This window comes from Chenopodium album, chromosome 14 (assembly GCF_948465745.1).
Source record: "Chenopodium album chromosome 14, dcCheAlbu1.1, whole genome shotgun sequence".
Classification (NCBI taxonomy): Eukaryota; Viridiplantae; Streptophyta; class Magnoliopsida; order Caryophyllales; family Amaranthaceae; genus Chenopodium; species Chenopodium album.
Window position 1 is genome coordinate 194,227 of NC_137847.1, and position 23,427 is coordinate 217,653.

Consider the following 23,427-nt stretch of genomic DNA (forward strand, 5'->3'; position numbering starts at 1 on the left):
GCTATTACATAATCTAATGAACAAATAAAACGCAAGACAAAATGAATTATCAACTTTCAGTAAACTCATAATCTCTGATGCAAAAGAATAATTTTACAGTGCAGAAGCAGCTATTTATGTTAACAGAATAAAGAAAAGCATTTGAACCGACAAGCTAATTGCCAAAGTAGCAGCATGCAATTATTAAGTTGCTTCCTAATGTCCTTGATAATGACATGAGTATTAAAAGGGGCGTTCAAGTTACTCTGTGTCACATTTATTGGACAAGATTTTCTTTTTCATTACTAGTTAACAGTCATATTAATCTGGCTCTGGAATTCCAGAGTTCAATTTTAAACCTTAACTTGACGACAGATTCTTCTGCTAGTTTCTTTTACTTGACACTTGGTTAGATCGTTGTTGTGTTCTTTCTGTGGAGTATGCCTGCGCAAATTGTATATACTTTGTATATTATAGTGTATATTAGTACACATACACAGGCCGATATGTAAATCATTCTCAACAACAGCTAGGATTTGCTACACTTTCTATGATAAAAGCTGAACCAATGACCATGGAAGAATACATTACAGTTTCAATTGAGAGCAATATAAAGCCATTAAGCAGTACAATAATGCTTTTAAGCCAACTCAGTTGCGCGAGAGAATGGAGACGCAAATGAGTAAAGAATGTATTACTACGCTTTGAATGGAGATCAATAATGTCTGAATCAAAAATTCTTTTGATACCACCTCAAGCTTCTACAGCTGAGTCAAGTTCGAGACAACTTAACCGTACAGTCCCAAGAAGATGCTCAGGAAGTTCAGTCTCCTCATTTGCCTGCAAAAATGACTAAAGTCAATATCTGCTATAGTTTGTCATGCATAACTATAATCCAAGCTAGCATAAAAAATGAACAGAGAATACCACAAATTATTAAGAAAATAGGTCAAATATGATCAACATATGCAAGAGGGGCACATAGTACATGATGAATTGTTGGTCCTGCAGTACAAATAATGCAAATCCATATTCTGTGTATTACAGGTTGGTGTAGATGAACATCATTGTTCTTCTGTCTCCTTATATTTACCACTACCCTCCCGTCTCTCAGTCTCAGCAGTCTACCAGGAGATACCTTCTTAAGCCTGGTGGCTAAGAACCAAGGTGCCAAGATTCATACTTTAACCACCGAGTCATTGAGCCATAAGACAAGACTATTTTCTTCTAGCATTTTGATCTCTTGAGAACTATCCCAATTTTCTCTATATTGGCAAATGCAAAACAGAATCTTACACTTAAATATAGTAACCTAGTGTGGACCTCGTCAACAAAAGGGTCTGGGAATGTCAGATAAGCCAATCAAGAAAACTGAAGGACAGGCAATTTTCAATTTAAAAAAAAAAAAAAAAAAAAAAAAAAAACGAGAAACAAAAAAAGCAGATATGTCTAAGCATGTGATATTAATTATCATGCTGGGCCTTTTAATATTTGGGTTTGTGTCAAATAACTTAAATTACAATCAAGGTTGTAATGGGTATATTTGGTGGTCTTGTTTTAATTCCACTAAAATTTATTTCTAATTAGTTAGTGTTTTAATGTTAATTTAGCAGGAATATTCCAGAATTATATTTGGGTTTTTATTTTCATCTATATAAAGCCATATTATGTAAACACTTTTGGTTTATTATTATGACTTGGTTGGAAAGAGATATGAAGAATATGAAGTAATAAATTTGCATGACAATGAGGCATTTGATCGTAAGGGATGGAGGAGGAAGATTTTTGTTGATAACTACACGGAATAATCACTTTTGGTTCATGTAGCCGACCCCACTTATGGGATTAAGGCGGCTTTGATTGATTGATTATGTAAACATTAGGCGGCTTTGATAAGTGTTATGCTTGCTTATTCAGTTTTGTTAAAACCAAAAATACTCAATTTGTGTTCATCTTGCTGACTGCAATTGACAAGAAACCCTAAACCTTGTGAGAATTGAGTATTATCATCGTTCCTGTTTTATTGGGTCTATTTAGATCCACATTAAATTCATATCAGAATAAGGTTGTGAATCCTTCCGCCCTGCATTGAATTTATTCGCTTGGTATTATTTTTCAAAAACTCTATAGTAATGTTGCCGTGAGAGATTTCCGTATTACTTTGTTTCATGTTCATCTCATTAAATTGTTGGAGTACTGGAGTTACATATGAAAGTGCTATATTATAAGTGAGATATTGCATTGACATTTATGAGATTTGTTACATTTCTGGGCACAAAAGAAATTTGGTGGCTTTTGTTTTATTTGCTTATGTTGATATTGACTTTGTTGGAGTTAAATCTTGTTCATTGTATGTGTTATCCAAATTTGATTGGAGCATTAAATATTGGTGGGAAATATATGGGCTTCTGGTGTGAGACTAGGGATGAGGATAAATTCAAGCTTAAAATTCTTTAATTTGATGGATTATTTTGTCACAATGAATTTAAGAGATGTGTTGAAGAAAGCGATCAAGCTTATAGCATCTTCAAGTTTATTGATTCAGGATTTATTCCAATTGTGATTTCGTCATTCACAAATTGTGCTATGAAGTGGTGGAGAAATTTAATACTCAAATGGCTTCATGAAGGTAAACCTATGATACATGGTTGGTTTAAATTGAAACAAGAACTTGAGCATGAATTTTGGTCAAAGACTTACACAGAATATTGTTAGTGTGATTTGTGTTGATGAGAACGGGATAAAAAACAGTCAATTTTAAATCTTACAAAATATATGACAAAAATCTTACAAATATTATTGAATCTTTGGAGTTACTTTCCAGGGAGAGAAAAGAGTTTGAAACAGATGAAATAGAATCAAAGGATACAAGTACAACATTTGAAATTTTACTGGAAAAGGGGAAAAAATCATTTTGACCCTTCGACTGAGTTTGTACAAGGTGAAATATCTCATAGAAAATTATATGTGAAAGATTTTGATACTATTTATGAGCCACTACTGGATAGGTTAGTCCGTTAGTTCATACTTTTGGGGTGGAGAAGGCTAATATAAATCTTATTTTCATAAGGTTGAGAATAAAAATGCACTTCTGGAAGCTACTTTAAATGTTCTCAGTAGAATTCCCTCAAAAAAAAAAAAATGTTCTCGGTAGAACTTTCTTCCTTCCTTGAAAACACTATAAAGTTAAAGATACCCATGGTTCTTGTATGTGATTTGAACTCGTAAAATGGCAAAATTTATTGCAAAGAAGAGGAAAATGATATGATAGTGAAGGGGAGCTAAATATTAATTATCTTGCAGGCTATTTTATGTTTGGGTTTGGGTTATTTTATAAATCAAGGTTGTAATGGGTATATTTTGTGGTCTTGTTTTAATTCCACTAAGATTTATTTTAATTAGTTATTGTTTTTATTTTAATCTAGTAGGATTATTCTAGAATTATATTAGGGTTTTATTTTCAGCTATAGAAAGCCATATGATGTAAACATTAGACAGATTGAAGTTTATAAAAATTGGTAAGCGTTATGCTTGTTTCTTCGGTTTTGTTAAAACCAAAAACAATTATAGCGATTTGTGCTCATCGTGTTGACTGTGATTAACAAGAAACTCTTAAATCCTGCAACAATTGAGTATTATCATCATTACTTTATGGGTCTTTTTAGATCCACATCAGCATGGATGACGAACAATAAGCATGGAAGTAACCGCTAATTGAAGGACTAACTGAAAGAGAGAGATTTCAAATGCTAGTATGCAACATTGAGATGGGCAGAAAAACTGAAAGAAACAGACTCTGCAGTCAACAAGATTATAATAACAAAAGAACAACTGACAAGTGAAGCAGAAGCACTAACCTCTATCAGAATTGCAAGATCAACCACTAAGCTTGTGACATATCCAAGGACAAGACCAATAACACTTCTAGCAACTGACGAGGAGCCAATATCCACATCAATCTGCCATATCAACATAAAAAGGGGGAAAATGAAAACTACGTTAAGTAACAAGTACCACTCATTTATAAATCACATGTTAGAATAACATTCTTCTTATTACTGTCAGAAAAGCTTTCACACAATACACGCATCAATTTGGACTTAGTAAAAAAAATTCAGGATACCTGAAGGACAGCCAAATAAAATTCAGAAAATCAGTGACCAGTAAAACTAGACACATCAAATCTATGCAGAAACATAGAGTATCACTTCTAAATACAATACTTATGACCCCTGAATCAGTTTCGCAAAATATTAATCAGCTAAATCTCATATACTCCAAATCAAATATATACACCCCAATTCAGTTTCAAGAAAGCATCTTGGAAAAAGGCACATCTTATGTCAAACATCAATGATGTTTGAAGTGTGTTTGAACTTTGAAGTGCAGCTCAGACATGGAATAAGCATCAGATAATTTTTAATCTAACCAAAAAGGTGTGTCAAGTGCATTTGCCTTCAATGTATTTATATAACAACTTAATCACCTCCAAAAAGTTGTCTTGTCTCAGATATCTGCAGGTCACAGCTTTACCCAACAGACAGGCTTTTGTTCCTACCGCACGTTTAACCATCCAATAGCCCTGAACCAATACAAGAAATTAGTTTCTGAGTATTATCAGTTACAGTCAATAAGCTTCCCAAATTTACTGAACATGCAACGAACACTTGCATTGTATGAGCCTATATTGTATTTACCTTCACAATGCTTGGTATGAGCTTGAACCTTGAATCACGGAATGCGTCAGTCCCATCAATAAATTTGCTCAATAATGAATCTTTATTTACAGGCCTGTCAGAGGCATAATAAAAAACCAGATTGTAGTTTGGTTTGGCTGGGATCTGGGACAACAGGAGCAACTCTAATTTAGTTGAGGTTGGAACTACTAATATGGAAGTAAATAAGAAGAATATAACATCATGGTTGCATTCCAAAGATTCAGCACATAATAACACCTATTAGCAGTCTATCTGTATAGAATCTTCTCATCAAAATAAAAGCTACCACCCTTATAAATAATTAGAATAATCAAAGTCCAAATCCCTAGGCATTCCAGTAGATCTTCAATTCTCTGATTGTACCAAAATCATAGTCGTCAAACTTTGAGCAACATTTAAAAGACTAAAACTAAAGATATATCTAAATGTATCGTTAAATAAAAGATCCTATATTTTCAATGAATTATTTTCCACTCAATTCAAACAGATGAAATGTACTATTTTTTTAACCAATTAGGAAGCCGTAAACTCTTCAAGTATTAACAACCAAAAAGTTGACACTCGCAATTCTACACTTATGAAAGAAGAGAATTATTGCAGTGTTCAGCTGCATAGAGAAGCACTCTCGGTTTACGGCACAAGTGCACAGAATAAAAGGACAGCTTCTGCATCATATTTTTTTTTTTTTTTTTTTTTTTTTTTTTTTTTTTTGAAACAACTGCATCACCTGTTGACTATTGTAGACCACTCTTATTTATTTTGGCCAAGTAGCCAACAGAAAGTATTTTCCAGAACAGTAATGATTACTTGATAAACATAAATATGAGTCATAACCATAGGAAGAAAAACTTGTAATAAGAGATGTTCTAACACGAACATAACCACCCCCCCCCCCCCCCCATCCAAAAAAAAAAAAAAAAAAAAAAAGAAGTCCTATAATCAAAGAGGCACATTCTCAAATGCGCAGCTCATGAAAGACTAATCTTGAGATCAGGGTAGGGGAAGAGAAGAATAAACCTGGACAAACATACCTGGAGATTAAAAACGAGAATGAATGGAAGTTTTCTTCCAGCTTCTGACTGAAATAACAGAAGAAAAGGTGAGGTAACAGAATTCTAAGGCCTTAATTAAATAGAGACTAAAACATAGTGAGTTTAAACACAGACTAGGTAAACTCAAACCCCCTTTCCTCTAGTCTTCATACCTACAGTAAGGCCTTGTTTACTTCACCTTAAAAAAATAATATTACATAAAAATAATTTCAGTTCATTAAAAATAAGTTCAGTTCAGTAAAATTAATTTCAGTTCAGTTCAGTAAAATTCAGTTATCTTAAAGAAGAATTATAATAGAAAATCAGTAAAAAAAATAATTTCAATTCAGCAAAAATAGTTTCACTTCAGTAAAATTAATTTAAGTTCAATAAAAATAATTTAAGTTCAGCAAATATAATTTTGTTTCATAAAAATAATTTCAGTTCAGAAATAATAAGGTGAAGTGAACGGGGCCTAACTTAGTAGAGGGGTGGGGGTGGGGGTTTAAAATCAACAATTAAAAGTTGAGCTGAAAGCTAACTTAAAACTATTTGCTATGTCAGATGCAAAGTGGGTTGTCAAGGGGTATTTGAATTACCTGAACAACACAGGATGGACGCAATGCAACCTTGTCAATGCTCTGGTCAGCCTTGAGCCAATCCACAGCTATGAGCTTTAAAAGAGGATCTCCACCTTTTACCTTGAAAAAAAAAATCAAGATTTTGTTCAGCTATTCATTAAAAAATACAACCCAACAAAATTAAACATAAGAAATACATCATATAAAAATAATATCATTGAATGCGCATGAATAAAAGTAAAATGGACTCCAATCTGCTGTATATAGATACGCTATGAAAGTCTGAATCAGTATCCAGTCAATTGCCGGAATTAAGGATCTAATGGAAACTCCCATTGTAGGTATAAGTCTAAAAGAGACTCTATGCTATTGTGTAGTAAAGCCATGACGTTATGTACTCTTACCACTTAACCTGCTCAGGAGCTGATTGGAAAAATGGTAACATATGGCATAATACTCCAGTAAATGCACTAAATGTCAATGATGCATGAACTTCCTTTCAATCAGATGATAGACTTCTTGTAACTATGACAGGATACTAAAGGGTTTTCTATAAATTAATAAGCCTCCTAGACGTCTACCAAGATTGGCCAACTTATGAAATATAAATCTTGTGGAAATATGTTTATTTGTCTGTTGACCCCAGTCCATCAGGAAGAAAAGCTCAAATTGAAAGAAAGGAAAGGGCAAAGGCTATTTTAACAGATGAAGCTAAATAGAAGGAAAGTAATTAAAAAACAGTTGGACATAAAATCAAGAATAAACCACTTCTGTGTTTATGACAAAGGCTAAATCTTTGTGAAACATTGTTTTCCTGCAAATCAACAAAAAGAACTATTTCAATCTAACTGCTTCAAATTTTGATCTACAACCTACTTATAGAATGGGGAAGAAGCGTATCTTTCTCAAAATGAACAAAAAGTGATCTAAACTCTTTCTTACCAGGATTCTCACATTTGATAACCCATAAACAAAAATTTAGATAGAATTAAACGTGATGATAGAGGTGGGCCAGTGATTGACAGAAACCCAAGTCAATTTCAATCAAAGCTAGACATCTTCACAAAAAAAAGAAAAAAAATAAAAATAAAAATCAATCCTAATGGATATCTTTGTTTTAAATAGATACGGAGAAATATGGTAAGATTTCTGCATTATACGATCAAACCCCCAAAATAAAGAGAGACTTGTATACAGCTGATACAAGACAGCTGCTAAATAGACCCACCAAAACTACAAATTCTATCAGAAACATAACTCGTGTCTGGTAAAATTCACAGTACAAAGAGACAGATTATAATACCCCAAAGGAAAAAGACAAAATTTTGCTGAATGAAAATAAAAGGCATATTCTTATTCAATAATCATCTTAGGCAGGAAATTTAACCCATTGATCTGCAAATATTATTCCCTTTGTTCTTTGCACATGTGACTGGAAAAATAATTAAATAATGCCATTAAAATTTTGTCTGCGCTAGAGTGTTTTCATTTGAATTCTTACACCAACAAGTACAACTTTTAAAAAAAAATACATATATTGACCCTTTTGTGTACTTCATTAACTTCACAAGAAAATTGGAACTCGTTTGGGATATGTTAGGAAATAAACTAAACTTACCAAAACCAACGAGGTAGATTCGTTATGGGAAATGATATAACATATCTTTTATTTATTATGCTTTCCTAGCTAGATAGGTTTTGTAATTAGGAAACTAGGAAGTATTGGTATATAATCAATCTAGGATTATTTAGGCTTAGAGAGCAAGAAAACAAGTAGTTTTTGAAGAAAAATCTCTATTCACTTGTGATGGAGGAGGGTGGCTCACTACATAATCATCTAATATAATTAAACGGCTTGATCTCCAGATTAAAGAGTTTAGATGAGAAAATTGAGGAAAAGGAAATTATATTGTTGACGTCTGATATGTCTATTTTATATAGTATTTTACCCCCGTCCCTTGGTCATAATTAGTAGTGTTTTTGGCTCTTTAGAGCCACTTTTATTACTAATATGTGTTTTCTAGTGTTTTCGTAGTTTTGGTTGAGTTTTGTAGGGAATTGCACCTTTGGAGCATTTTCCCGGGATTTTATGGAGCAACTACGAGCATTGGAGGAGCACGACCATCTTTCATAGCCCAAGATCGGTTAGAGTTGTGTGAAGACGAGGCATTTGGACCGAATGATTTAAGCCCCAAAGAGGATATTTGGTTTGGGCCAAGTTACGAGCCTAAACGAGGAGTCCAAGCGGCCCAAAGGTGTCCGCCCGATGATCCGCCCGATAGCGCGCCCGATCGGGCAAAGAAGACTTATATCGCAGCAGCCCTTCGTCCGATCAAAAAGGCGCGCCCGATCGGGCGGTGCCTCGCCCGATCGGGCGCGTGTTTCTGGAGGACGTTTTAAGCGTCATTTAATTTGTTTTAACTTAGGATTTTCTAGCTTAATATAAATACGCTTTTGTTAAGCGAATTTAGGGGGGAATTCTTTTCTCCCTTCCCTTACTCTCTATTTTCTCTCTCTAACTTTTCTCTTTCTCTCTTCTCTTAAACTCTTAGTATTATTTTCTCTCTCTACAACTCTTGTTCCTTTTAACTTTGGTAACGATTTCTTCTCTTTTAATCTCAGTTATTTATTTTATTTCTTTACTCTATCATGACTACTTTTATTGCTTCGTTTAGTTTAGATTTAATTATGTCTGAGTAGTTTAATTCTAGGGTTTATGGGGATCCATAATTAATATAAAGGGATAATTTGTTATTATTGATATTTGATATTACATAATAATTTCGTGTTGAATTATTTTAATTCTTTGCAATTAGATTATGAATCGAGCAGATGTGATTTGATTGTAAAAGTATAGCAATATTGAATTGATGAATCGAGGAGATGTTAATTTGATATTAAAGGCTATTTTCAATAGGAACTTAGATCTAGTAAATTGCGAGAGCCTGTTAGATCTATGTTGATTAATAAATTGCGAGAGCCTGTTAATCATGTTATTTGTGCAATGTTGATTATTGATTGTCATGTTTTATCCCAGAATATTAATTATTGGTGAACCTGTGACCCTAGGCCTTCTTATTATTGTTTTTCTCCCTGAACTTGATCTCCGTAGTTTAATTCCTTTTTACAATAACAATATTGGTTACCTTGATAATTTAGATTATAATAATTAGTTAGGAATAGAAAGACTTGTTTCCCTGTGGATTCGACCCTACTTCCCTATCTATATTTAGTTAGTGGTTTTAGGAATTACTTTTGATTAGGGGATACGACTTTACCCTGTCAACGTCTCTCCCTAAAAGGTATAATTTTGTAATAACAAGTTTACTTGTAGGGAAGACAACTTTGGTAGCCCTAATTAAGGCGGAGAGATTTATGAAGCAAGGAGGATATTGTGGTTGCCTTTGGATGATACTGTGGTAGCCCTAATCAAGGCGGAGAGATTTATGAAGCAAGGAGGATCGTCAATCCATCCACGTTGAGGGATTGGTAGCCGAATCAAGTGGTGGCAAAAAAGTGGAAAGACAAGAAGGCGCCAAGGCGGCAACCCTAGCATCAAGTGCTAGTGCTTTAAGGAAAAGGGACACATTCAAACAACTAGATCAAATAACATCAGCAAAAATAAGGTGAACAAAGCAAGGCCTTAGGGGCGGGATTGTTGTGGCTGTCATAGTGAAAGAAAGTAAGGATTCAAAAGAAACTAATAACTATCATTAACAGGTAAGCAGTGCCCTAAATCAATTGCAACACAATCTTAATCAGTAGCATTGAATGAGACAAAAAATAATTCAGCAAGATGGAACAAGGAATGTTGATATCAGTTCACTGTCCGTTATTTCCATTGCATCTTACGGATACTAAATTGTTACTGCAAAACAACAGATGCATAAAACACTAAAGTACTAAAAGATGTCTGCTAAGGACTTTTTTTTTAATATAAATGATGAGCTAAAGGTAAATGAAAGTTAGGAATAATAAAACTTACTTTGACATAGTCTTTCAAGTATGTATTTCCTCTAATCATGAATCCCGCGCCACCTGGATTTGTCCAGCAATTTGTGTCATCATCATCTTTTCCTTTACGCAGTGAACCATTAAACTTGCTTGAATCGATTGACACTGGGGGCATAGCTGAATCTAGTACTTTGCTTGCATCATTAGCTGCAGGATGAGAAAGTAATTTATTGATGGATTACACTGCATAATATGGAGTTATAATAAACAGCACATCAACATAAAGCATATCAGTAGCAACTGAGCCACAAATGAAGTGGTAAAGGTTCGTCTTTCTGACAATTAGTTTTCTTAAATCCTCCCTCTCGCTTTATTGTTTCCAGTATAGCTCGGCACTAGGTGTATTTTCCCCTTTTAAAACAGCAAGATACTCAAGGAACAAACCAAACTCAACAGACATGCTACAGTAAAAACGAATATCACAGCCTTATCAGCAGAAGAGCAGAAAATATGAGATGATGCAACTGTCTTCTTCATGGCTAAAATACCGAAAATTGAAAGAAAAATAAAAAGGCTGATCCCCAATTGTGCTAACAAAACCTCAAAACGGGCTGAGTGAGCAACTGAGCAGATATTTCTTTGTTAACAAGAAAAAAAACGAGTGATAGAAGTTTAATTTCTACAGAAGAACAGATTGAAGGAAAGCATAGTTTCTGGTACAATAGATGTACCTTGTAAGAGAATCATAGATTTAAATCTTATTGGTGAAAAATGACTAGTACTAGCAGTGTGACAACTGAATTGGAGGATTTTCATGAAAAATCAACTAATAAATTCAAGTAGGTGGAGTAACAGTCAAAAGTTACACAAAGATTTTAAGAAAACAGTTAAGTAAGGGAACCTGGAGACTTCTTCAAAGACAAGCTTGCTATGTCTGATGATACATTTTCCAGCGTCACAATGTCCTGGCACAGCTTATTGATTTAATTTATAATAGAGGGGTCTATTGTATTATCCAAACATAAACAGAAGAGTTCACACCTTGTCAACTTCAATATCATCATCACTATCTTCACCATCAGATGTTTCTGTAGCAATCGCATCATAAAACTCTTCTGCAACGTCGTCACATTCACTGCTGGAAACACTATCACTGGAGGAATTTGAATAAAAATCTGCTGTAACTGAATTATTTTTAAGAATTGGATTTGCTCCAATATATTCCTTGAGACCTATACAATGAAAAACAAGAATAAAAAACAAGCCATTCACTCTCCCATGAAAAATGGAATGTAAGCACAATTTTTTCACTGAAAGGCATTGCATTAAAGATTGCATAATCAATGTCTTGTGACTCTTGCTATCATTATAAAGACACAAGTTAATCTTTCCTATGAATGTGTTGCGATGATTATGCATATAATGATCCCAATATCAAATCCTAACATAGCTATCCCGATTCTGATCAATTAGGCAACATGCTTTGATTAATACAAATATACAATAATGGCATTATTACTGGGAACCTATCCGGCTATCATAGATAATAACTGCAGCACGAACAATAAGGAACCCGGAATTGCCACAAAATTAAAAGTCACCACTCTTTAAATAATTCTCCATAACAAGATTAACTTCTTTACAATGTTGCTACTCAAGCAAGACAATACTTGAAAATCCACAGGAAGCGACTTACCAGCAACTTGGCACAACAATGCATAAGGGATAGATTTCTCAAACTTTGAAGAGCGACTTTTCTTCCAAGAACCCCAGCTATCAGATTGTATCTCCAACATATGCGTCAGTAGACATCTTGGAGATTCGGCTGTGGCATCAGATGTGTCCAAACTTTTTATCTCCCAAGTAGAAGCTACACAAAAAATTATAAATAAAAAAGCTATTCACAATATGGAAAGAGCAATAAAGTTACAGGAATTGATGCAGTAGCATCTCTTAAACCTGAGGAATGGATAGCACCTTAAGATAAATAAAAAAATTAAAAAATCTATAAGAGTTTTGTACAGATAAAACACTTATGGATAGAATGCCATTCAGAACAATTTATAATGATGGAAGGTAGGCATAACTTTGCTACTCTCTTTGACTCTCTTTCAATTATAATCCACCCATTTCAAATAAGTTATTCTCTTTACTAATACATACATCAAAATAAATCAATCGGATTGTGTTAAATTTGTGTCGATTTGTGATTTTTAAATCATCAACTTGTTATCACTTTTTTTAAATTATTTTTAATATCAAGGCTATATACATTAATGACCAAAGTTGTGCGTTGGACTCCATTAAAAAGGAAAGTTGAACAGCTATAGACATAAGGAGGAATGATTAAATGTAAAGCACTAGCTAATCCCATCAACCTTTCCCCTGCAAGCCCAAGCAAGACTCTTGAGCAGGATTAATTAAGGACAGAAGCCAGCAGAAATTCTGTCACAGGTTCACACAAGAAGCTCTGGAACTCTGAACCATTAATTTTGTCAGTCCAATCACAGATACCAAGCTTACAACACTGTAAACTTGCATCGTATTGTAGTCAACCAAATTGATGACCCGTGATGCAGAAGAGGCTGGGAGGGGGAGAGAGGTGCAAAATAGGCGCTTAAACTCTTTTACTTTTGGCATAATCCTGCAAATTAAAATGATTAAAAAATAAAGAAATAAAATAATAAAGGATTTTGTGGATAGGATTTGTAAAGCTATGGAGATTTGTGGACATACTGGACCCCACAAGTCCACAACAATATGGCTTCCGGAAATTCATCACCTCAAACAAAGATTGGTGGACTTCTACTGACTCATGTCACTTTTGGTAAACACCTCTAGGCTCTAGCATAGTCTACGATGTTACCAAATCTGTCAAGTGTCATATACTATATTGGAACATGAGGGTACACCCTACTACTTTTTGTTTTATCTGCTGAAGCTAGGTGCATAATTTCTTTCTATATCCTTTTTGAACAAGCTGATACAGTCAATTCTAGGTTATCAGCTACAAAATAACTAGGGAGTAACTGCTTTTATCAATATTCAATAAGGGTCAAATGGGAGCAATCTCTATTGCACGAATGCATGGATAAGGCCATAAGGCAACATCAAATCCTTTCCATATTCAGTATTGAAAGCCTCTCAGGAGCGTAGATTTATGGTGATTTTTTGTCACATTTAAGTTTGATTTTTTCATCTTCTGAATTTATATACGCACATGTGATCGAGCAGGCCAGAGCAATTGCTATAAATCCTTGTGTAACTGCTCGTCATTAATGTCTATTGTTTTCTGTATGCTAATATGAGACTTAAGAAAAAAAAATCCTGTTTAGTGTTTGTATGAAGAGAGAAATAGTAAAATTGCACTGCATGTATTTAAAATTTGAGTTGGAGAGGTCCAAACCATTAGAAAACTGAGCTCCTCCCAATAAATACTCAAAGATAACTAAGCCAAGCAAGTATAAATTAGTAACGAATACTTCCTCTGTTTTTTTATATTTCCAAGAGTTCCAACATGCCTTCTTGACATGCTATTTGAGCAATTTTAAAATAGGAATGCCATACTTCCTCAGTTCTCCTCAACTTCCAATGTGGGAGAGCCATAGGCAACTTATCTAGTGGGCTCACGGTCTCAAAAAGTCCTTATAGCTTAGACGCAAGGCAAAGACGCGCGCCTATTGTAGGTGAAGCGCATTTTATTCATATAGAAAAGAAATTATAATTTCTTTTAAATAAGTGCAAAATTCGAATAATGCGAAAAGGTGAAAGGACCGTGTGATCAATAGCTAGAGTTCTTCAAATCAAATTGGGGGATATGGGATTTCTCTCTCCTCTAGAAATGAATTTACCTGCCCGTCACAAAGTCCCATAGTGTTTCATAGAATATAATAGCTTATAAAAAAGCTATTGATGCTTTACAACATAAGGTGCAAAGGTGCCGGAAGCAGCCTAGAAAAAAAAAAGCGCAAAGGCGCGGGTCTCTTGTAGGTCTTTGAGCTTCACATAGCTAAGGCGCCATATCTTGAGCCTCATTGTGCCTTGTGCCTAGGCGCGCCTCAGGTGTGCTTTTTAAAACTAAGATTGATGGTAAAATTATTTCAATTAATTTGTCTGTTTACCTAGTCTAACATCTTCCATCAAGTGTGTGCCAAAGTGTTATGTTGCAAGTTAATAAAACGAAGGAAGTATTTATATTCATTTTATTACTATACAGTCAATCCAACTCTTACAGGATGCAAAATTTAAAGCCCTATCGAGCCTGTATTATACGGAGTATTCATGTAATTAAACAACGAATTATATAATACTATCAGCACTCAAATTGTGAATCAATCCTGTGCATTAGGCAAGCCATAAGCTAAAGGGAGTCACTATAATACCATCTGCTATTTATATTTTCATATTAATTTGGATAGTAATTACTACATCTAAACGTCATAAAAATGAAAGGATGAGGAAGAAAATATGTAGCACAGTAGAAAGGAGCTATAAAACTTGAGAACAAAATGGCTTACGATTTATTTTTGTTCGTTGATAGCCAGGTCTAGCAGGACACTTTTTATGTACTGCAGGGAATTGTAAAATTGCTGCATCCATAAATAAAATTAGTCAGTCGGGATTAATAAAAGAGATAAACTTAGAGAACAATAGGAAATTTAGATATACTCCCCTATCTATTAAAGCTCTACAGCAAGGATATGCTTGGAATAAAATTCTAATATCTATGGTCAAAACATAAAAAAATAATTGTAGAAGCTTTGAGAAAGATTTACGAACTATATGTTCCATCTTGTCCGTGAAACCATTGCCTTGAGAACACAAAGTCCCTTCTAGAACTCCACCTACGTGAGGAATAGCAAGCACACATATTATTCACACATTATCCATCAGGAATTTTGCTGATAAAGACTTCACAGGACAAATGAAAGTACTAACTTAAAGAAGAATGAAGAGCAATTAGCAGTGTGTAAAATTTGATTATTTTAATTTGGTTGACATAGAGTATTCACAATTCACTGCACATATTGTATATACCACATCACGGGTATCGAATTCATAGCCTATTCTGCGTTAGGATTCTCATATTGATTTACAGTTCTAACCATCACAATATCTTCTAAAACCCAACCTAATATTCTCCAAACACATACCTAGACTGCAACTCTCTATTCAGTTTTTCTATAGAAAAATTTCAGTACATTATTAGTTGAGTCATATTAACTTCATATAATCTTAACTAACTAAACACAAAAATTCCAACTCGCCTCTCTCTTTCCTCTTCTCTCCTCCTCACTTCTTGGGTTTCTCCAAAATCTTGGTCGTTTAGGCCGGAAAATTAGACTATTTCCGACCCTTTTCCCTTAATTTTCTTTAGTTTGCTATTTAGGTTTTCAATAAATCTGCATGAATAGTGTAGATATTCGTCCGTCTCCCTATGGTGGAGTCGTTAGTTTTTGTTAGTTTAGTTGTTTGTTTATGTTTAGGGTTTGTTTGTGTGTTAGGGTTTATCAATAAGGTAATCATTTTTTGCCCTATTGTCCGTTCGTTGGTAAAGATTTGTTCGGGATCGCAACGGTTGTCAAGTTTTCAAATGCGTTCAAACGAATCAGATAAAAATCATCCTTACGGCTACAACATATCGTTAAACCGTCTCTCTAAAAAGACTGTATATTCCAGCGATGTGTGCGAGAGATCTACCACAGTGCAAGATCTTTTCAACGATCGTAGCTTTGATGAAGAAACCCCTAATTTGATTCAATTTTATGTATTTGTTAATTTAGATTTCATGTGTAGATGTCGGATGCCTTTTTATTAATGAATTGATTTGTTTCCAAAAAAAAAAAAAAATATTAACTACATATTGGAGAAATTCAAAAATATTTATCACCTTGTTCGCATGCATCCATGTTGAAGCTACTCTTCAAAATGACCTTTTTTTTTTAATAATATAGTAAAGTTCCTTATACTTGTTAAGTAACCCTAATAAAAAGAGCAACTCAAAGCATCAAAACACTAAATCTAACAATAAAAAGGTAAATTCTGTAGAAGTGGGTCGGTTGCACAAAAATTGTTCTCATGAAAGGTGGATATGAGATTTTATGAACATTTATAGTATGTTACCAGTACCTATGCCAACCAAAATCCTTCTTCACCTACAATGCAAATTTCTCAATAAGGGTAATAGCCACTAGTCCTGGGGATTCGAACTTCTCCGCAGAGTGTTTTAATTTGTAGTAAAAAAATATTAGTATTTACACTGAAATAACCTCATCTGATGGGTAGTACTTTTAATTTTGAAAAAAAATCAAAAAATGAAGTTGGTGTATCAGAAGCATGAGAAATTTCCCTCAGAGGTTTCCACGAAAAAATTCTTCTTTCTCCAAATATGAATATTCATACATAAAGCTATCGTTTCTCTAAGCACTAATTCCTTACCCTTCCTTTTTCATGAAATTTAGCCACCAGAATGTAATTTCTAGCAGCACAACACAAAGTGACAAAACAAGATGAGATAGGGTGAAGAGACAAATATATTACCAAGTGAAATATTTCGGATCATATGTGCCATATACAACATCATAATTCCCATCTATGCTTTCAACAAGCTCCAAGTCACTAGTCAACATATCCCACCTGTAAAGATGCACAGATGCTACCCCATAATTAGTTTAAATGTATAGCATACTCATAAATTCTCGAAGTAAAATGATAAGAGAAAACAAAATTAACATATCCCTCTATAAATTTTATAAAAAAAACAAAAGACAAGGATGAACAGAGAAAAGAAGCTCACTCATATCTCCTAGAAGGTTCAAGGCTCATAAGAACCTCAAAGACAGTATCCGATTTGGCATCAATTATTCCCACAGACTTCACAAGAATGCCTCTACCAGCCTAGTATTTTAACAAAAGAAAGCATGAATGAAACTTTGGCAGAAAATAAACAGGAAGCATATTACAGCTACTTATTCCAAAAGCTAAGATAAGGGAGTGAGCAGCAAATAGCCGAAATAGGAATAAAAAAATTTGGAATCAGATATCAGATTAAAAGTAACTAAAATCAAGAGAAATAATGATCGTCCACAAATATTAACAAGTAAAAAGGTCACAAATTTCTTGGCAAATGAACTCCCTCCATCGGAGTCCATTTTCAGATTACTGTCCTCTTATGCTTGAGCATGCATATTAATTATAGTAGAGTAGTGCAGGATTTTTTGGTATATATTGGAAAAGTAAGGAAAAGAAATTGATTGATGGGGGTAGCACATCCATTACATATAGAGAGGCAGTGGTGGAACCCACATCATATGGGATAAATGAGATGAGCGGGGTGAATTATCCATTTTAAGTAACAAGAGACTTATTTGGTGATTGCATTTAAGGACGGAAGGAGAAGTAAACAAAGAAAACCAAAATAATAAAATTGCGCCTTTAAATTGGTTTTTAATGCCCTAGACTCGGTTTTCTAAAAGAAGCAAAATTAATCAGGTAAATACATGAGCTAACCTTGTTTAGTTCACCTTATTTTTACTTATTTCAGAAAAAATAAGTTCAGATCAGTAAAAAAAATGTTCAGATCAGATCATCGTTTTATGTGTAATTTTTTATTACTAAATATCTTTAATTTCGTAATGAAAAAAATTATGAAAATTACATATTAATATAATACACATTATTACGAATCTAACAAGATCTCACTTGATATCTTTTTACCTTACAAATTATCATACACTTAAGGTCAAAGATTAGTCAAATCAGACAATAAGATCAGACCAGATCAAACCAGACCAGATAAGCAAAAATCAGGTGAACTAACAATCACAATCTGTCTTTTCTTCATGGCATGACCCCATTTCCAAATTCTGAAAGGGTGCAGATGCATACAGGGAGGATATCTGCATTGGTATTAATTACCAAGAGCTTTCGGTGTTCCACTATGACAGCAATTGGTTAATTGCTTCCCATACTACATCGTTTTTCATTCACATTAAGCATGCCCCTTGCTTCCTAGATTTTATTCAACACAGATTCTTCCTATGCAATTTCAGCAGCATGGAAAAGCAAGATTGTTAAGAGTCAGGAATGAAATTAAGTGGGGGGAAAAAAAACAAAAAAAATCCTTTTTCACGTTGTCAGGGGCATGAGCAAATCTAACCACAAGACTGGTAAAAATTATAAAGTGTAATTGAGAAAACAATATGACATTGTGGATACCTTGGACTCTACAACATCCTCAAAGATTCTAACTCCTGCAAATGAGAAAACAAAGTATAACCAACCAAAAGCAAAAGAAAAAGGAAAAAGCACCACAAGAATCAATAAAAGGATATCATTGTAGATTTGTTGCCAAAGATTAGGCTTGTCCTTGAAATTTTGAAATATTATAGAATATATTCTGGAAAGATCGTAAAAATGCAGAATAACAAAGCTTGGAATGTACCTGCTACTATAGTTGGAATTTACTAAACAAAACTTCATTATTACCTTTTAGATAAGTAAAACTTCACTATTAAGCTTCTCCCCTCTCGAACAAATTCACAAAAGAAAGATGGAGAGGAATAAATAAAAGGAAAAAAAAAGAAGCTATTTCAGTCAGATTTATTGTATGCATCTCTCCTTAATTTGATCATCAAAATTGTAGTGGTGTGTTCCTCATTTCTTTGGATTTTTTTTTTTTTTTTTTTTTTTTTTGAAAATATGGGATAAACTGACAAGAGGGGATAAGGCAGGAAACTGCTAGCTAGTGAGGCCCCAATTCTTAACTGGAGGGGACACCAAACAACAAGCCCTGAACTCATGGTCCTGGAGTTCAGATGTGGAGAGCTAACCACTGCTTATCATCCTAATGCTTAGATGAATATTAATTCTTACAATTTCTTAGCTACACTGAATGTTTAATAGAAAAAAAGTCAAGATTAGAAAATTTATGGCTAACAATCTAAAGCCTGAAACAATCTTATATCAACCTATAGTAATTCTATGTTGAATTACAGATATTACAGTACTTAAAACCTTTTCTATAGCTGATTTGATATATGGACACACAAGGAAACTGGACAATGCAGTAAAGAAGCTAGGAAACTTAGAGCCAAATAATTTACAAGAACAACTTATCAATTAGAACTTAGAAGTCTACAACCTTAATAACAAATACTAACCATTCATGGTGCATACGCATTTCCATGTATGCGCTTCAATTGCATCAGCATCTCCATCAACTCCCATATAGCCATCTGTCCGGGCATTCTCTGCCAAGGATGATGATTGTCGCAAAAGTGGCTCTGGATTGATAATAGAGAAATGAATAATTATTTCTCATTAAAAGAGACAAGTTCAAGAGAAGTTCTTACATGTCCAATAAGTGTTTTAACATTATGGGATTAAGGCTTTGATTGATTGATTGATTAGAAGCAACATACTTCCACAACATAGGTATATTTGTAATATAAAGCCATACAGAATCCTAACGCATAGACACTTCAAAAATTAACCTTATTAAAATTCTAGTGAATATAAGGGAAGACTTTATTACTTTCCTGACCAGCCATTCACATATTAGGCGCAAGAAGAGTACTTGCATATCCCAAACTATATGGAGCAGCTTGTCTAAGTTTTATACATTACATTGGAGCAGGAATAGCTTCTTTTGTTCCACCCAAAGATGGAATCTCATTTCAGAAAGTACTGCATTAGTTGTTTTAGAAGAAACCACTTTAAAAGTACAAATTGCCATCCTAGTGCCCCGCTCCCTAACCACCAATATATTTTTCAATTTTTGCTTTTAGAAGATGGAATCACCATTTACTGCTATACCAGTTAACAACAACTAACCTTGTCCGATTTTTATAAGTTTTATGAAGCCATGAGCATATTTCCTCACCCTGTGGCGATGTGCGTCAAGATCAATCCTTTTTACAGAAGAGAGAAGATTATAAGTTATTCAAAAGATTGATAACAAACCAATAAAATGGAAACATGTAAGGCATGAGATATTGGGTCAATAAATAGGCATTGTAACTATAAGAAAGCATAAGAAATCTGCAGTTTATGGAGCACACTGCAATGAATGCCGTCTGCCAATTAGTAATATGTTCCAATTTTGACAAACTGTTGCATGTATAAAGAGACTAACAGAATCTATCCCCTAGACAAAGAGAGGTTCAATGCCCTCAAACAAATAGAATCATCAAAAAAGGCAGATTAGAGCCGGAAAAAACTAATAGAGCTAGAGATCCTGCATGACCTTATACACTGGAATGAGAAAGGACAGATTACAGTCATCATGCAGAGTATAGCTCTCTGACTTTAAACAAGCTAGAAAAAATAAAAATAAAAAAAATAATACCCAGATGGGGCAAAAAGAACTTCAACCTTCTACTCTACCAGCACCAGTGACCTTAGGCATAGCCCCAATCTAAAACACCTGCAGATGGCGATCATCGTGTTCACAAGCACCTAGTAGCAAGAAAGAATCTCTTCTTTCAAGTACATCTTTAGTAGGACAATAGACAAGTATAATTGAAAAGAAGTAATCTAAACTCTAAAGCTAAAAGTCACCACTAAACTTCAGATAAGTCCAACTCAAATCAAACAGTAGGTTATAAACAAACGGTCAAGCAAAAAATAAGCAAAATGAAACAAGAAAAGAAAGGTCTGCACAAATTGTCAAAGGGTCAAAAAGTAAACTAGTCTGCCACCACCTATCAAGCATCATCAACAACTTAAAAATGTACTTCTCACAGTTGTCATGGCATGGTTTGGATCGGGATATATATTTGAGATTCCAAGTGATATATTCAATATCTGACAGGCCGACATTTTATATACTAACTAACTGTAAGCTCATGAATATATCAACTACCTTCGATGCCTAAACTTTTGAACTTAATATTGATCATATGGGACAAGTTAATGGAACAGTTGAACATACAATGATGGTGTGACCTTGGGGGGGGGGGGGGGGGACAGGTGTGCCATCACAACTTATGAGCAAGAATGTGTTTATTGAGGCATTGAGAAAGAGCACATAAAAAAGAATCCAATCAATTATACCAAGACAAGATATACCTAGGAGCAAAGACAAATTGAACCATCCAATGTGTTCAATCCATATATCATTACAATTACAAGAAAGAGAACTCTAGCAGGTTAGTAGAAACAGGTATTCTTTGAGCCACAACAACCTAAGCTTACTAGATCAATAATCTATACAAGAATCAATATTTACATGGATGGTAGACATACTCGGCTTCCAAATTCAGCTTGTCTCTGGCTCTTCCACCTCTTGAAAGCTCATATTCTGCCTGTGTAAACGAAGTAAACATTGTGATAACCAATAAATAAATAAATAAATAAACATACGAGCGGTACATCCACCTTAGAGAGCATAGCATCATATTTTTCACCAAATCAGCTTTTACTGATATTTTAAGAGGGGCATTGGAAAGGAGTTTCCATTCTTCAACAATAATTAACAGATATTGGATGAGAAAGTAATAATTACAATAGAATCAGATTTAATATCATCTAACAATGTGTTAATTAAGTAATAATCTTCACAGCATGAAAGAACCTGCTAAAATCAACATCAAATTTAATTCAATACCTGTTGCTTTGCTTGCTCAAAAGCTTCCAACCATTTTTGAGCTTCTCCAGCTGTAGCACAAGCAATCTTCAGCAAAGAAAATAATCAAATTACTCAAAGAAATTCCAGTTCTACTACCACCCACCCAAAAAGAAAAGGCAACTCAGAATATATAAAGGCAATAAAGTAATCAATATGAATGCAACTACAGAGGCAATTCCATAATAAACAATACATTTCACAGTAAAATATACATTGCTGTCAAATTAGGACAAAAAAAAACCCGAAGAACCAAAAATTAGAAATCCATCAATAAGGAACAAGCAGCCATCAATAAAAAGGCTCCAGGAGTGCGAGACTGAAGATAAGCTAAAAACATCATTGGCTACCATAAAGTAATCAAATAAGATTCCAAACTACAGAAAATCTTGTCATTCTTTTCCAGCCAAATCAACCACAATATATTATATCCTTCCTGCTTATTGAACTTCGTATAACAAATCTGCAGATGAGCTAAAAGAGAAGAAACAGCTATAAACCCTGACAATACCATATAAACTCTACTAAAGCAAAATCCTGTAGACATTAAAAATGGAGTAATTTAATAAATCAAACATGCCAATTTTACAACTTTTTAGGGTTTTTTTAATTCCCTATATGGCTATGCTTGCCACAAAACACACCATCAGGAATTCAAGATCCATTACTGTGAAAGTTCACATAACCAGATAATATAAATTCACTTACTTCTCCCTTCTTTGATTCATCCAATCGATTGTAGAACCGAAGAACATGCAGATCCTATTAAAAAAAAAAAAAAAAAAAAAAAAAAAAAAAAAAAAAAAAAAAAAAGTGAGTGCAGATAATAATCCTCAGAAATTAATTCAGAAGTTGATAATGAGCTAGAACTAGGAGAGAAAAAATGGAAAACAGTATCACTGAATTCAAACCCAAGTGCCTTACACTACAATTAACCTTTCGGCATCCCAACTGTTCCACCATAAGAGTTTGTCCCACAACACCTCTCCGTATAGGTTTCTGCAACAAGAATACAATGAGTGCAAATATTAAAAATTAAAAAAAAAAACTACGAAAGAGAGAAGAAAGAACTGACGATGGCGGGATGATCATGGGGATCACGCTTATACATCTCGACATACTTGCCACGAACAAACAAGAAGCGAGGATGGCAATATTCATGGCCAATCTTATTAGTACCGAGATGAAATACCCAGCCAGAATACTGGAACTTAGGTCTCTTCTTCTTCAACTCTCCGCTCAATAACAGCGATGATCCATCTCCGTCAGACAGGGATCTCAGCCTCATTGGCCGCGACATTATTGCCGATCTGGAGACTGGACTTTCAATTTTGGGATACCCCACACCATTCACATTCCCATTCACTGCTTTTACAATATCACATTCGACACGTTGCTGGTTTCCGCTTAATTTGTGTCTTTCTTTGATGGAAATTCCAACTTGGAACTTGGAATATGTTCTACGGAGTATGTTTTATTTATTGCTAACCTACCATTTTTTTACTTTTTGATGTTGATTAGTACATTACACATTCTTC

The 23,427-nt window shown here is 34.1% G+C and overlaps 1 protein-coding gene across 2 annotated transcripts; it reads right to left on the bottom strand.

Moving 5' to 3' along the window:
- Positions 1 to 408: 408 nt before the first annotated feature.
- Positions 409 to 23,403, bottom strand: LOC145579736 (protein ENHANCED DISEASE RESISTANCE 2-like). 2 transcript variants are annotated; one of them, XM_081636975.1, is made up of 22 exons: positions 22,965 to 23,403; positions 22,826 to 22,888; positions 22,598 to 22,651; positions 21,872 to 21,937; positions 21,511 to 21,569; positions 20,098 to 20,174; positions 19,425 to 19,547; positions 18,481 to 18,515; positions 17,060 to 17,160; positions 16,804 to 16,899; positions 15,043 to 15,107; positions 14,781 to 14,852; positions 11,960 to 12,133; positions 11,305 to 11,495; positions 11,165 to 11,228; positions 10,295 to 10,470; positions 6,328 to 6,429; positions 5,729 to 5,776; positions 4,677 to 4,820; positions 4,466 to 4,561; positions 3,837 to 3,938; positions 409 to 819 (listed from the first exon to the last, which is right to left on the bottom strand). In XM_081636975.1, the coding sequence occupies exons 1-22, from the start codon at positions 23,187 to 23,189 to the stop codon at positions 733 to 735; spliced, it is 2,220 nt and encodes a 739-aa protein (XP_081493101.1). In that variant the 5' UTR covers positions 23,190 to 23,403; the 3' UTR covers positions 409 to 732. The 2 variants fall into 2 exon arrangements, with proteins under 2 accessions (XP_081493101.1, XP_081493100.1); XM_081636974.1 differs by having other exon boundaries at positions 22,814 to 22,888; positions 22,965 to 23,401.
- Between the last annotated feature and the right edge of the window lie 24 nt (positions 23,404 to 23,427).